General features: G+C 42.6%; 1 protein-coding gene across 3 annotated transcripts in view; it reads left to right on the top strand.

Moving 5' to 3' along the window:
* KDM2B (lysine demethylase 2B) overlaps window positions 1-14330 on the top strand; it is a 110287-nt gene that overhangs the window by 50457 nt on the left and 45500 nt on the right. For all 3 annotated transcript variants that reach the window (XM_035564888.2, XM_035564886.2, XM_035564887.2), the window contains one exon: window positions 6214-6340. In XM_035564888.2, the coding sequence (XP_035420781.1) occupies window positions 6214-6340 (127 nt within the window). The remainder of the gene's footprint in view (window positions 1-6213; window positions 6341-14330) is intronic.

Below are 14330 nucleotides of genomic sequence, written 5' to 3'. Positions count from 1 at the left end.
ATGAAATAACGAGACTTTCAAATGTTGGCGATTTTTAGTGACGTTTACTCATCTGTTTTTCCCTGCTTCCAACTGACATGTCCATTCTGTATCTTTTGTCTGCCTGCTAAACTTTATAAACAAATTCCCTCGTGCACACAAGCATATTGCCCTTTACAGGGCAATTCCTTTGTACACTCCTGCTAACCCCCAGGAATGGATACCCAGGGTTGGAGAACAATGGGACTAAGATGGTTTTGCTGTCCACAGCTGAACTGAGAAAGCTGTGGAGGAGTTTCCTATGAAACATCATCTTCTGTGCTTCTCAGGATATTCTTCTACAATGACTCCATAGAATGCAAAAATTTCACGGGACAAACAAGAGTCTGGGCTGGGGCATTAGTCTGAATGGTGATGTTCACCTGGCTGCAGCAGAGTGTTACATCTGGAGGAGGTTTCTGTGCAGCCTCTTGAGGAGTGAAAATTATGCCCTTGATTAATAAGCTTGACACCTAGCTGTCATGTTCTTTGCAGTTCCATAAAGCAGCAGCATCTGAAGGAAGTGCCACTGTTTTACTAGGCTATTAAATAAACCGTGCAAGGCAATCCTATAATTTTGATGTAAATATAGACCAGTGTATGTACAAATTTAGATGAGGATTTTTGTGGCTGGCTATTCTGGAGGCACTGCACTGTGACAGTGCTGGTAGACCACAGGCACAGGTGCCAGGTCAAGCGTTCGTGGAGGTTTGGGCTGGCAAAACACACAGCGGGAAGCTGTGATACATCTTCACTGAAAAAAGTCTTAAAATGGTGTCTGTTGAACGTCAGCTCATTGTGTTCACCTCTACAAGAGGGCACAGTTCTGGCTCCAAGTGGGCTTCTGCCCCAAATCACTTTGCTTGCAGTGAGACTGCGTTAGTCTGAGACAAATATGTGGCGTTTCGAAAGACATCTCTGGCTCAGTGTGAGAGGAAGGGTGTCCTCCCCTCAGCCTCTCTCTGCCAGTGTTGTGTTGGGAAGAGAGTGCTCCCGTGCTTCGCAGGGGTACGGGGCCTGTTAGTTTTCACACTGCAAAGCGGTAGTGGGAGAGGTTTGTGATTGTTATGAGGAGAAGGAATCCTAAGTAGAAGAATGAATTCCTAGTGGAAGACAGATGAAGGCAAAAGCTGAAATTCAGAAGAATTAGAACAGGGACTGCAGCAGAGGGCAGAAGTAGAGGTAAAGGCCAGATGGAGTTCAGCCTGGCTTCAAATAGGTGTTCCCAAGGCAAGAATGTGAAGTATCTTTACCCTTTATTTTTATTTTTAAAGGGACTTGAACAGGAAAAAGTTGGGATGGAAGAAGCAGGAAGGGGCTCACCAGCTTCTTTTGCAGAGTGAAGGGAGATGGGATGAGCTGTAGGAGTGCTTCAGGAAAAGGACTGGCTGCCAGAGTTGAGCTGTGGCTAAGTTCAACAAAGGAGCTTGGCACAGGGAGGTTTTTCGAGTGGTTGTAAGAACCAGCAATACACGCTGGATACGTATGCTGCAGCTGCTCAAAGGAGAGGCATGTTGTTGCCACGAAGGGTGCTAGCACGTGTAACTGGAATGGAAAAGACAATTTATTTATTTCCATTGATGTCTGGAAGGGAAATGCTCTTTTTCCTGACGTAAAGAGACCTGGCATCTTGTTCCCACAGGACCTGAGCAACCCAAAGCCACACACATTTTACTAGAGTTGCAACTGCTCAGTAGTGCTTCTTCATGTCAGGTCCTTCTGCTTGGGAAACTGCGGGCAGCTTTGATCTGCTGAGCTTTTATACCAGGAGGCAGATTGCCCCGTAAGTTTTTTGGTAACTTTTAGGAACCTACTGGGCAGCTACAGTGAAGTGCCTTTGAAAAGTCACTAGTACCTTCATCCTGTGGGAAGGTTCAGTGGGTGTGATATCTGCCTCTTCGATAATGTCCTGTCACTGTTTTCTGGAAAGGGGTTCTGTGACATTTGGAAATCCCAAATCAGGCCTTTACTCTTGTTGGATTTGATTTATTTTAATTCAAAGTATCTGCAGTTCTTTATAATTTTCCCTCCAATAAATACTTGAGTGCTTTAAGAGACTAATGAAAGCCAACAACTCAGAACTTCCACAACTTCACAGTAACAGTTTCAGCACTTGGATGTTGCTGTGCCAGCACTGTCTTGCATAACCCCGTGCCTTTGTTCACAAACTTGTGCTTGTAGGCAGCTGTATAGTAACAAAGCTGTGTGAACAGTCGAAGACTAGCAAGAAGTTCAAGACAGAAAATAGAAGACTTGCAACTAAAGCATACAGAAGTTTGATAAGAAAGAGGCAGAAAAATCAATACTGTTATTTAGAAATAATAACACACAAAACAACTAAAAATATCACGCAGGAATCTTGAAGGGGTAAATGTTTTCAAAATGGAATTCCAGTGTGTACTACTTTATTTGCTTTGCCAATCAAATTTTGTAATTTCTTTGTTCAAATAATTTTATTCATACACGGGCTAGAATAGCAGACTCAGTACAGTATGTAGTTCACACAAATTTGGCAGTGTGAACATACTGCAAATGAGTTTCTCATCAGTATTGATCTTTCCATTGTGTATAGCACAGAAGTAAATTACACGATGTGATTGACGAAGTAATTTGCCACGCGCAAATCAAAGTGTAATACAGGTGTGTTTCCCTTCTTCATTTTGCAGAGAGCAATTTTATGGAGGTTTCGCTGTGTTTAAACCTGCTATATAATGCTTAATCATCTTTGATTGCTGATATTCAAAGTCATTTTTAAGCTAGGTGTAGTTGTTATTGTCTTAGCAGCTAAGACAAGAATAAATACATGGTTGAAATGGTAATGCTGATTTACAGCCTGATAAAATTGCCTAGTTTATATACTTGTCATGCTTATTCTAGCTTAATTTCTCAAATCCCTAGGAGACTTTTTAAGAGGGTTATAGCCATTTAAAAATAGTTTTAAGGAGTAATAAAAAACATGTCTATTGTTGGAAACAGCTCCTAATGTGCAATTGAGGTAAACAAATATTCTCCAGCCTTACAGTTTGTAGAGACTCTCATTTTGCAGTCTGGCTTTCCTAGAGGCCAATTAACAGCTAGTCAAATAGGCCAAGCTGTTTAGCTCTCTGCTAGACCAGCTTGAATAACTGCAAAGCAGGCTGCCATGCAGAGATTCATCATCTTGGCACAGGGGTGTTACAGCTCGGTATTACTGAAGAGGAAGAATGTGTCAAACTCCCTCCCAACTCGTCTAAATTTAACGGCGTTAAAATACTGGAACGTGGATGGGGACAGGAGCACTCAAAATTCATACGTAAGGTGGTCACTCACAGATGACGGTGTTTGCTACTGATGTGGTTTTTTGGAACTTAAGATAATATTTTAAGCGGATAGATGGATTATTTTGTAAATAATCATATGTTGTTTTTCGAGATTCTGATTAGAGAGATTAAATACAAGTAGAGTTTGTACTTGTAACAAAATCGTAACGGATATTGTGGATGAGAAGTAATTTCTTAAGGAAACTTTGTGCCTTACTTCCTACAATTTTGTTTTGTTTTTGGAGGGAGATACAGGTCTCTAAAATTATTTTACTTTGAACTAAGGAAATAGATCATACTCCAGAGAGGATTTTTCTCACTGTACAGGAATAATTAAAAAAAATTATTCTGTGGATTGTAAATTATTAATCGTAGAAGTTAGAGCTGGAAATGCTGGTTAGATGTAGTCTATTTCCCTGCTGGTGGGGGTTTAGTCCTCTGGCAGAGTCCATATCAGGTAGGACACTTTTAAATGATCACATAACTTCCCCCCAAATAAGAGTTCATTTGACCGTGACTATACAATGGAAAAATTATGGACTTGTATGTAACACAGCTCACGCTCATCAATTAATAAATGTTCGAGGATATCATAAATAATGTTCTCTGTGCTTCTTCACAAGGCAAATTTTACAAGGTTTTAAAGCACCCTTAGAGCTTTAAGAGCACTCTAATGGCAAAGGCCACGGCAGATCTCTGCACAGTGCCTCGTGCTGCATGTGGTCGCTCTTACTTCAGAAGGCTTGCAAAGGCAGAGCCTTCTCAGGCAAATAGTAAATTACAGAGGCATGGAGGGATTTGCTGTGGGTTGGAACATTGATAGTGAGGCAATTAGGAACTCAAATTGAATATTAAAGATTGATATACATAATGGGAGCACTGCATGCATTACTGCCTTGTCTTTCACATTGAATTAACATTGGTAACAACTAAATTTGGTGAAGCTCAGGATCTGTCAACAAATGTTGAGCAATGATGTCTTTAATATTCCCAGGCATGTGGCTGAAAACCTTTTGAAGGCTGAGGGGTGGAAGGCGGCTTCCTGTTTGTAAGTCAATTCTTTGCAAATTTTGTTTCCTGCAGTGCTCTCTTGGAAAAATTTGAGTTCCTTTATTAGCATATATTTTAGCATGGCTAATTTCCCCTGTGTTCCGTAATAGTGATACGTGACTCGAGCTCTTCTTTATGACAAATAACTAAACCAAAGGAAAGAAATTCTCTACTGCAAAAAGGCCCTGGGGTTAAATGTTCTCACATTTAGGGGGATGCTGGTTGGTTGGTTGGTTGGTTTTTTCCTTTTTTTTTTCTTTCTTTTTTGGTATCTGTTCTTTATAACAAACGACAGGGAAACGTTTGAAAAGTTGCAGCATTGCTGGATGCATGACCCATCGCACCACGCAGTTCAGATTTGCCAGCTCCGCTTGTGGAGGATTTAAGAAATCTTAACTTCTGGGAATTGCCATGGAATATCGAAGTGCTACATTGTGATGCATTTAGTGGGACAACACAGTGTGTGCTCCCTTAATTACATGTTGCTTCACTGCTAAAAGTGCTTGTGCTCCCTGTGGGAGCAGAGGCAAGTTCTTTGCCCACCTTGGGGACAGTTTTCAAGCGTGGGCATTCTTGTAATGAGCCTTTGGCATGCTCAAGTGGATGCTGGTGTCACCAGGCAGTTGTTCAGACTGCGCCTGCTTCACAGAGCCGGATCTGAGTTTCCAGGTGTTGCAGTAGTGGGTCTGTTTAGACCTCACAGCTTTTTGGGTGATGTGTGGTGGGGTGGTGGTTTTTGTTTTAAATCAGTTAAGGTAATGGTCCTTCTAGTGCAGTCCAGCTTTTCATTAAACATGGGTGGACACCTCTTGGCTAGGGGAACAGTTAAAATCCATAAAATATCTTGAAGCGTTTCCTAAATACCAATGGAATGCACGAATGCAAGCCTGCAAAATGCAATTTCCGTGTCACCAGGAGAAAAAGAAGTGTACAGTGCAAGTACAAGTGCATGCAAGATGCATGGCATCTGTTTTTAACAAATCACAACCAATATTTTTATGTTCTTGCATTTGGGGACCTTCCTAGATTGTTCCTTGGTACAGTGACCTCCCATGGATAGAAAACTATCGGGAAAGACAAGGAAACCCACTTCGTTTTCTTCTGAATCTGAAATGATCTCACAAATACCTAACATGAGGGAATAAGCTTTTTGTGTGCGAACAGGTCTGAGATGAAAGAAAAAATGCGCAGCTCGACAGTCTTTTGTCAAAATCCTGCTTTCAGTTTTGTTTGTAGCAAAAGTTAGCTCGCTACCAAAATGCAAGGTGTAAACCACAAAAGGGATTTTTGCTTTTAATGTGTATACTAATCATCAAGAATTTGTGTTTGTTCATTTGTTTAATCAAATTGTTGGGAAGGTGGTGATTGGAAAAGATGTATTTCCTGCTTGAGTCGTTTTAGGTAATGCTGCCATTTTGATTTAAAAAAAATAAATAATCATGTGATAGTGCTTTGGAAATGAAATAAACCACTTCTATTTTAACTTGAATTTTAGTGACTAACATCTGTATGTGACCACCCTATGTTTATACAGAAGGTAAAGAATGCCGTGGGGGCCATCCATCAGTTTCATGATTTCACAAGAACACAAACCCTTTCCTCTCCCGCCACCCCAAGAGGATACAAATTAGTGAACCAAGAAATGATGCTATCATGGCAGGCAGGCAGGCGGCTTCCTCGCTTTGTATGCTGAAGGCATCCGTCTCACGCGGCTCCCCCCGCCCTCCCCTCCCCCTGCTGCATACTGTGTGTGCTCGTGATACCACGATGAGAATGATGGCTGGCCCTTGTGCTGCAAACTTCTCCTCCCTTCCCCGTGGACTGACGGTCTCAATCTTGCTTTCAGGTGCACGCCAAATTCCGTTATCCTTTCTACTATGAAATGTGCTGGTATGTTCTGGAGAGATACGTGTCCTGTGTGACCCAGCGCTGCCACCTCAGCAAAGAGTACCAGAGAGAATCAATGTTAATTGGTGAGTGAGTCCTCCGAGCGCGTGTTCAGAACCGATGCTAGCACCTTAGGCTTTGGTTGCTTTGGTTTCTGCAGATATTTTAAATTACATTGGAGAATTGTAGAAATTCTCATGACCTGTTTCTTTATTTTGAGGTGGGGAGGTTTTGGCTCTTAAGCATTTTCATGAAGTACCAACTCACTTTGAATGATATTTATTGAGCATTCCTTAGCAAGTGGATCCCAGAAAAACAAATTTTGGATGCATTTATTTCTTGGTTTCAGTACTGTTTGTGTTAAGGTGATGTGCCAAACAGTTGAGGATTTACTGCTCTGTTTGGCACCGTACCTTAGTAGCCAGAAATGTGTGCATTGCAAATGTGCTCTGATAGGACGGATATTTAGTCCTTTTATAGTGTGTCTCCTCCACAGAACGCATTACAGTCACTATACCTGGCTTCTTTCTGTTCTCTTTAATCTTGACTTTAATTCTCTCTGTTTGGTGACTGACTTCTGCTTCAAGCGAATACCAAAACCAAGAAAACACCTACACAAATCTACATGATCTATAACCTAAGTGCAGGGAGGTCAAGAAACCTTTAAAACAACAGCTGAAAATGGACCAGAGCGGAGATGGATGGACGTGCCTGCAGCGGGAAGGCATTGCTTGGCGCTGCTGTGAGCTTTACATCAGTGTGTTGCAATTCCAGCTGTTGCCTTTCTGAACTGCCCTTTTTTCCTTCCCTGTGTTGGAACGAGACAACGGGCCGTGTTACCACCCTGCTTTTAAGCACAGAATGGCTGAAAGGAACACAAGCACCAGCTAAATCTTCACTGATACGTATTAAGTCTGGAGGAGGCCTAAAGTATTTCTGTGCCTCCCACTCTGAGGTGCCAGTTGGAGTGAACCTGGTCCGTGTGGAACTGCTCTGGACAGGAGGGAAATGATTGCTCTAGCATAATCTTCAGTAGAAGGTGTTGAAGAAGGTATAGGCAGATGTCCCACTCCAGACATAGTTTCTGACCAAGACTGACTTGAGGGACCTAAAAGGCCATGTAGATCAGCCAGAGAGATTTCTTGGGGTCCCTGGAAACTTGAGTGCTACACATTTTGTGTCTTTTGCTCCATAAGTCCCTGATGAGAAGGGATTAGTAAAGCACGAATTCCACATGGAAGAAGTGATACGTAGGGTCATGCTAGCGCAAAGGACAAATTAGCCACTTAGATCTGCTCTTCAAAAAAGCAGCAACAAAACTGGTAACTGTGTTCCTTGGAAAATACAGAACCTACCTCCTGTAGTCAAAACCAGTGGCATGAGAAGAGGCTCTTCCTGTCGGCAGGGTGAGGGTGCCAGATCACCGAGGTGTAATTGCAGAACAAATTAGATGTGGGGAGTGGATGGTTCAGGATATTGAGATGGGACCTTTTCCAGCTAAATGACCAGTGTGAATTGAAGCCCAGCTCAGTAATTACTGATAATGGGTTGGTGATCCCCATGAAGTGTGTCTCAGTCCGGTTACTAGCTGAGAGAGGCTGAAATCATACAAAAGCTCACTGGGAACTACAGTTGTCCAGCGTCTAGGGGGAAAAGGATTGTTTCGCATGACCAAAGAGTGTCAACGGCAAAGGCATCAGTGAAAGCAACACTGGCAACAGTTTCTGGGTCGTCTTGTCTCTCTGTGGTGGCTTCGGTTGTTGGCCTGCTGGAAGGTGAATGTTAAACTGTTTACATGTTGATTCAGCGTGGTTTTATGGTCGTTCCAAGCTAATATAAGAAACATGCTGCTCTCATAAGATGAATCTGTTTTGTGAACCCTAGAGATCGTGCGGTTGCCCCGTGAGCTGAATCAGCTCAGTGACCCGACTGAAATGAATCCTACCCAAAAAAGAACACATTTGTTATCAGTAGGACCGACGAGCCGATCTAACCCGCAGCCCTGCTGCAAGCCTGCTAGTGCCAGCTCGGTGCTGGAGCGCCTGCATGGGCAGACCTTGGGCTGTTGGTGCTGTCTTGAATGAATTGGTTCCTGCAGTGTGCTCAAGTGGTATCTGCTGACAGCGTGTGGCTCATCCACCTGCCGGCTGTCTCTTGACTTCAGGGTATTAGCATGCTGATAAAATCTCTGACATTGACATCCAGGGCCTTTCTCTCCAGGAGTGGCAGATTCATACTTTGTCAGACACTCGCTTTTTATTTCTTAGCAAAATGTTAACCTTAAAATAATTATTTAGCTGGAGATTGCAGTTCAACACCCCAGATCTCCTACTGGATCTTTCACTTTGGCATTTATCAAATTCTCTGCAGGAGTAAAGGGACATCATTTACCTTGACAAAGCCGTGATGTTTTGTTTTGCTTGAGTAATACTGTTTCATATACTTGCTTGTCTTTCTTCTAACTGGTCTCAGTGTCCATCCTCTTGACTCAAATAAATCTCCGTGAACTTCAGTCCTTGAATTACACTCATTTGTTCTGCGGTGTCTGTATCTTGCTATCATTCACCTGCTATGGGATGGGAGATCTAAATGAAGTTGCTACTCCAAAACCCCACTGCTTTAGTTTTGAAGTTTTTCTTCAGAACTGTTAAGGTCCTTAAATTGTTAAATGCTCTTCTCTTCCTTAGAGACTTTCCTATCTGCAAGCAATGCCTTGATTTCCCATGAGAGAGTACCCCTTGACGAAGAATTTCCCATCGTTCTGCTTAAAGAGTAATGAAACAAAGTACTTAACTTCCCTGCAGGCCCCTCAATAGATTGAATTGTCTTCTGTCCTCCTTGGTTTCAGAGAAATAAATCTTCACGTCCTTGCATTGATTTTCAGAAACTTCTCTTGAAGAATTGGTGTTTCTACTGCTTATTTTTCCCTATTTTTTTTTTTAATTTTCTTGACGTACTTTGTTGTAAACGTCTACTTAATAACTTTTCTTTTGGGTTATAGAACTTGTTTTTTTCCCTTTTCTTACAAACCTGCTCTCTTTCCTTACAAACCTTCCGATACAGTGGTCCTACTGGGTCTCAGAAGCCGCAGAGATGACAGATAGTTGAGGAGCACATCCTCCAGAGAGAGAGCAGGATGCTGCCTGTGATCTCTGGGATTCACAAGGTGGTGATTTTCATAGAGTCAACAGAAATTTCCAAGAGCAGTTCTGCTCTTTGGAAAAAACCAGACACTACTGTGGTGATAGAGAACACCTTGGGAGAACACAAAACTGAATTCATAATGACTTGTGCTTTAAGGATATCTTTAGACCCCTCATGTTACCTTTTCATTGCATAGTATTTATTTACCTTGGCATGAAGGTTGCCAAATTGATTCTGTGATTCTGTGAAATTCAGAGTGACTCTTTCAAGATATTTCCTACTCAGGAAAAATTTATGCCTGTGATACCTCTGTCAAGATGGTTGTATGCTAATGTAGCATTTTTTACTGTTCTTTGTATTTCTGCTTCCTAAATGTCTGGACTCACAGAACTCCAGAAAACAAACAAACCTCAGCATAGGTGAGGCTGAAACCTTGAGTGTTCCACTCCTTAAATGAAAACGTCTGCCCTTCTAAAGGAGTTGGAGGAAGGCTGCTATGGCTTCTTTTCCCATTCTTCAGGCCCGGGAAGGAGATTTCAGGCAGTTGCCTCCTAGGTAGTGAGTGTTCTTTCTCTGATCTCTTCCACAGAAGGGCAAACACTCAGGGGAATGACGACATGACAGAAATGACAGGCTGCTGTAAAAGCACACAATCTCTCTTTCTCCGCCTTTTTCTTTTCCTTGTCCCTCTCAGCTGTGCCATTCGCCCTGCCAGCTGAAATCAGAAGGGGATCCTATTTGGGTTTCCACCTAGTTGAACACGCGCTGCTTCAGGAGGGATATGTCTTCATTATTTTTACTCTTATCATGAATGAGTCTGTACTGGATGTTTTCAGCCACAATTGACCTTCAGCGAGATACGGATCTGGAGAGTGAGCTGACAAAGAGTAATTGGGAGAAAATACTGGGCTATCAGAAAGACACTTTCTCTGTAGCCTGCAGCTTTTAAGATTCCCATTGCTAAAATTTTAACGGGATGGCTCTAACTGTATATTAAGCCTGATAGATGAAGAAAATGTGCCCCCTGGCATGGTGAAGGAGCCATGTCTTCTTTTTTTTTCCCCTCCTTCTCAGAGGATGGAATGGATTTGTTTATTGGTAGACAGGTACTGGACTATATTGAGTGATTTCTGTATGAGGTGCTCCATGCAGCAACACATTTCCAGTATGCTCAGGGTTGTTTTTTTTTTCTGCTGATGAAAATGTCATTTCTGTCTTTAGCAGACCACTAGGAACTGCTGCTCCCAAGCCACAGTGCCAAGGTTTGAAACTGGGAATGGCAAGGTAGATATCAGACACCGGACTACTGTAAAGAGTTCAGAAGGATTTTGTAATCATACCTTATCATCCTCTCTGTCTTTTAAGTTCCAAAAAACAAGTTGCTTTTCAGCAATGAAAGAAACTGTTTATAATTATCTTTCTTGTACAAGTGAATAACTGTGGGGAAAGCTAAGTGATTTGCCCAGAACCACAGGGAAGTGAATTGCTGTAGGGAAAAAAACAGAACAGTTTTTTCTAGCTTTCTGTCCTGTGGTCAAGCCTGTGCTGCTGCTTCTCTTCACTGAGTTCTGTCATTGACTGGTTGTGTAACATGGTTTATTCCCTTGAGATGGGGAGTGTTGAAGGTCTTTTAGGGCTATCTCAGCTGGGTGGGAGCTTGGACTGGCCAACCGCTCTGAAACTGGAGTCCTAAGCTGGTGTTGGCTGGGGCATTGGCTCAGGAGAAACCACAGTTGTACTTAGCAGGAGCTCCTTTCTATGGAGAGACTTGATAAACTAACAACCTACAGGTCAGTGGAGCCCTGGTAATATAGTGCTTAAGATGCACTTCTTGACAAAGTAAATGCAGATTTCGTTTATGTAGGACATAAGCGTACAGCATCGTAATTCTGAGTCAGATACTGTTTTCATTACAATGAATAAATAAATATCATGGCATGTTGCATTATACCAAAACACTTGAAAACACAAAACGGAACCTTCCTCACTTTGAAGTTATCCATCCATTATTGATTCCCTTGGAATTTTTTAATTGTTTTTTTAAATTAGCAACAGTAGCAGACAGTGGTTGCCCTTTGAAAGCAGTCCACTCTCACTCTGATGGAATCCCTGGTGCTCCAGCATGGGCCGATGCACTTCAGGTTATGAGCAAGCCCCATCCCCACAGGTAAAGTTAGGCCAGTCATCGTGTAACTGTCAGGCTGGCAAAGAACAGGCACTTGTTTGGTGATGGTTCATTCATCTCCAGGTCAGATTTGGATTATTTTTTGTGTGCGTGATTACACTTGCTGATTATCTGTACCCAGGTGTAGCCGGGCCAGCAGTGTCTGGTTTGTGCAGGCAGCCAGTAGCAGGGGGCGGCAGCAGCTGGCAGAACTGAATTGCTGAGCCCCACGTGTGCTTGCTTCCCGTGGGAATAGTCCCCAGGATGCTGCGATGCTCCACTCCTCTTTTGCCTTTTGTTTCATTAGATCAGAGCAAGAGACAAAAAGTGGAACGCGCTCTTGAAGGCTGTTTTCTCTTAGCGCCTGAGAATTCCTTGCAGTAAATTATTCACACCTCCATAACGTGATCTCCTTCTCTTTCCTTCGGCTTTGGCTACGCTTGCAATTTGCCCCACTTACAGCCAGCAGTTCATGTTCAGCAGAGCCACAGCATAGGAAGACAGAAGCACAATTTTCTTTGTACAGTTTTACCCCAATTTCAGTCAGTGGCACTGCACTAGTACCGCTAGCACAGGGACGTGTACCCGCTTTCACCTGCTTCTCTTCCATTGCTGGCATCTTGTCCCACCTAGACTAGGCTTCTCTGCTTCAGTCAATTAATTGTTACATGCTTCACCAAGGCAGTGTGGCCTAGAGAACGGGCTCCAGCCCTGAATCCAGCAGTCTTCACTCTGATTCCCGGCTTTGCCCTAGATTTGGTGTGTGACAATGAGCAGCTCGTTCTCCCAAGCATCTGTTTCCTCAGCTGTAAAATGGGAAAATGACATAAGCTGATTACATAGCCCTTTGAGGTGGGTAAGCGTGCTAGCTACTGTGCACAAAGGAGAAAGCAGTGTTAAGTAAGTTGGATAACCTAGTGTTTTTAAAACGTCCTGGTTAAGGTATTTTCTAATCCTGTTTATTTTTCTAAGAGCAGCGTGGTGGGAGCGTACGAGCACAGATCAGAGAGGAGGAGCTGCTTTGGGGCGCTGCGTGCCCCCTCCTCAACATGCAAAGCAAGCTGTGCTCTGCTGCTTCAAGGGGAAGCTTTAGGGGAGGGATGCAGGGAGGAAGCTCGCCTCTGCTGTGCACAGAGCTGGATTTGGCTGAGAGCAGCCTTGCTGGTTGCTGGTATTTTTTATGAGTGCTGTTTTTTCACAGGCATTTTAGCTTAAATATGCTTTTCAGGAGTGATTTTATGGCAATTCTGGTTCTGAGGAAAAATTCAGATGTGCCTGAAGGAGCAGTTTGGACAGCAGTCCTTGGTTTTTGTGCACACTGTGCCATCGGCATGCTTGCCCTGAAGGATAAAGTGGCCAACTCATTTCTCAGGCACTAATGCCCAGAGGTGCACCTGGCCTTACAGAGCTTCTATGTGAAATTGTAAAGCTAAGCAGGGTGAGTAGCTGCCCTAGAACAGGTACTCTCCACTGCCTGTTAATCTTTGTTACCTAGCTTACAAGGAACGTGTATTTTGTGAGAAGATGCAAGAGACAAGGAGTTTCTCTGTGATAAGAATCGATTTGCCAGCTTGGAACTGGGCTTTGGCATTTGTTTTGAGCCTCGCTGTTAAACAACCGGATGCTGAGCTTTCTTTAATGTTCATTTAATCCTTCCTTAAGCATGATTCACCTAGTCCTAATCCAAAACTACTGCACAGCAAAGCATGAAAGTACTCAGGATTTTGGCTTGCTGGAGAAAAAAAAAAAAAATGAAGCTGTGAAAGAAACTTTTCGTTAATTGTTAACTCATTTTTCTGTATGACTTCCATTTCCCTTGCAGAGTGTTTTTGTCTACAGCTTGATCTCCTACCCATTTCAGTCAACATTAAAATCCATACTGACTTAACTGGGTGTTGCTGATGTTAACTGTATTTTCCACACAAGTTCTTGCTGTTGCTAGCCTGCATTCAGTGGTGTTCATTTAGTAAGGGAAATTGTGTCTAATAAACAAGGAAAGAGTCCTGGCTGCTAGTTTCCTATGTTGCTTTTGCTGCTTGATTGCATGCAGTTGGGCAACAGTGGGGATTTTTAGGGGAAACCTAGTATAAAACTAAGATTAATAGTTCTTTGGACTTGGAAACTCGTATTTAAATTTTCCTAAAAATTTTCCTAAAAAGTACCTAGAATGTATGAGGGACTGCCTTAAGTAAAACAATATCATATGAGTGTCAGTCCTTGCATTTCCCAGCGTGTTTAAGCTTCTTGTACGTGAAATAAGCATAACGGTAATCCTCTGTCTCAGAAGAGCGCTGGGTATTCGCGCAGTAACAAGTTGTAGTTTTTGTTTTACTAATTGGTGCTTGCAAAGAGAGTATTGGGAAGTTGATTTTTTGCTGTGCAGAGCTTGCGTAAAAGTGATGATGTGCTTCATTTTAACATGCTTTTTTCCCCCCATAATTTTCCCTCCTTTCTTTGCTAACTTTCATCTTAAAGCTGTAAGATTACTGAATCCGGTCTTTTGGATTTGTGGGAAAACTAATTGTATGTGACTTAAAAGCTCGGCGTACTCTTAGTTGAAGGCGCAGAAGGTTGAAGTTTTGAAGAAAGCATAATTTTTCCCTTAATTTTTCCCAGTCATTTGAACTGAGCAGATGTTAACAAAAACCAAAAACAGCATTAAAAACAACAAGAACAACAAAATTGGCTGAATAAAGCTCTTTCCTGTTGCATACTTATTGAGTAATGTCAAAGGGCATTATCCAGTCCACTTCTAAATAGGCAGCTCC

The sequence above is a fragment of the Cygnus atratus genome, chromosome 17 (genome assembly GCF_013377495.2).
Source record: "Cygnus atratus isolate AKBS03 ecotype Queensland, Australia chromosome 17, CAtr_DNAZoo_HiC_assembly, whole genome shotgun sequence".
Lineage (NCBI taxonomy): Eukaryota > Metazoa > Chordata > Aves > Anseriformes > Anatidae > Cygnus > Cygnus atratus.
Note: the sequence above shows the minus strand (reverse complement) of the source record. Positions and strands in the feature narration are given on the sequence as shown.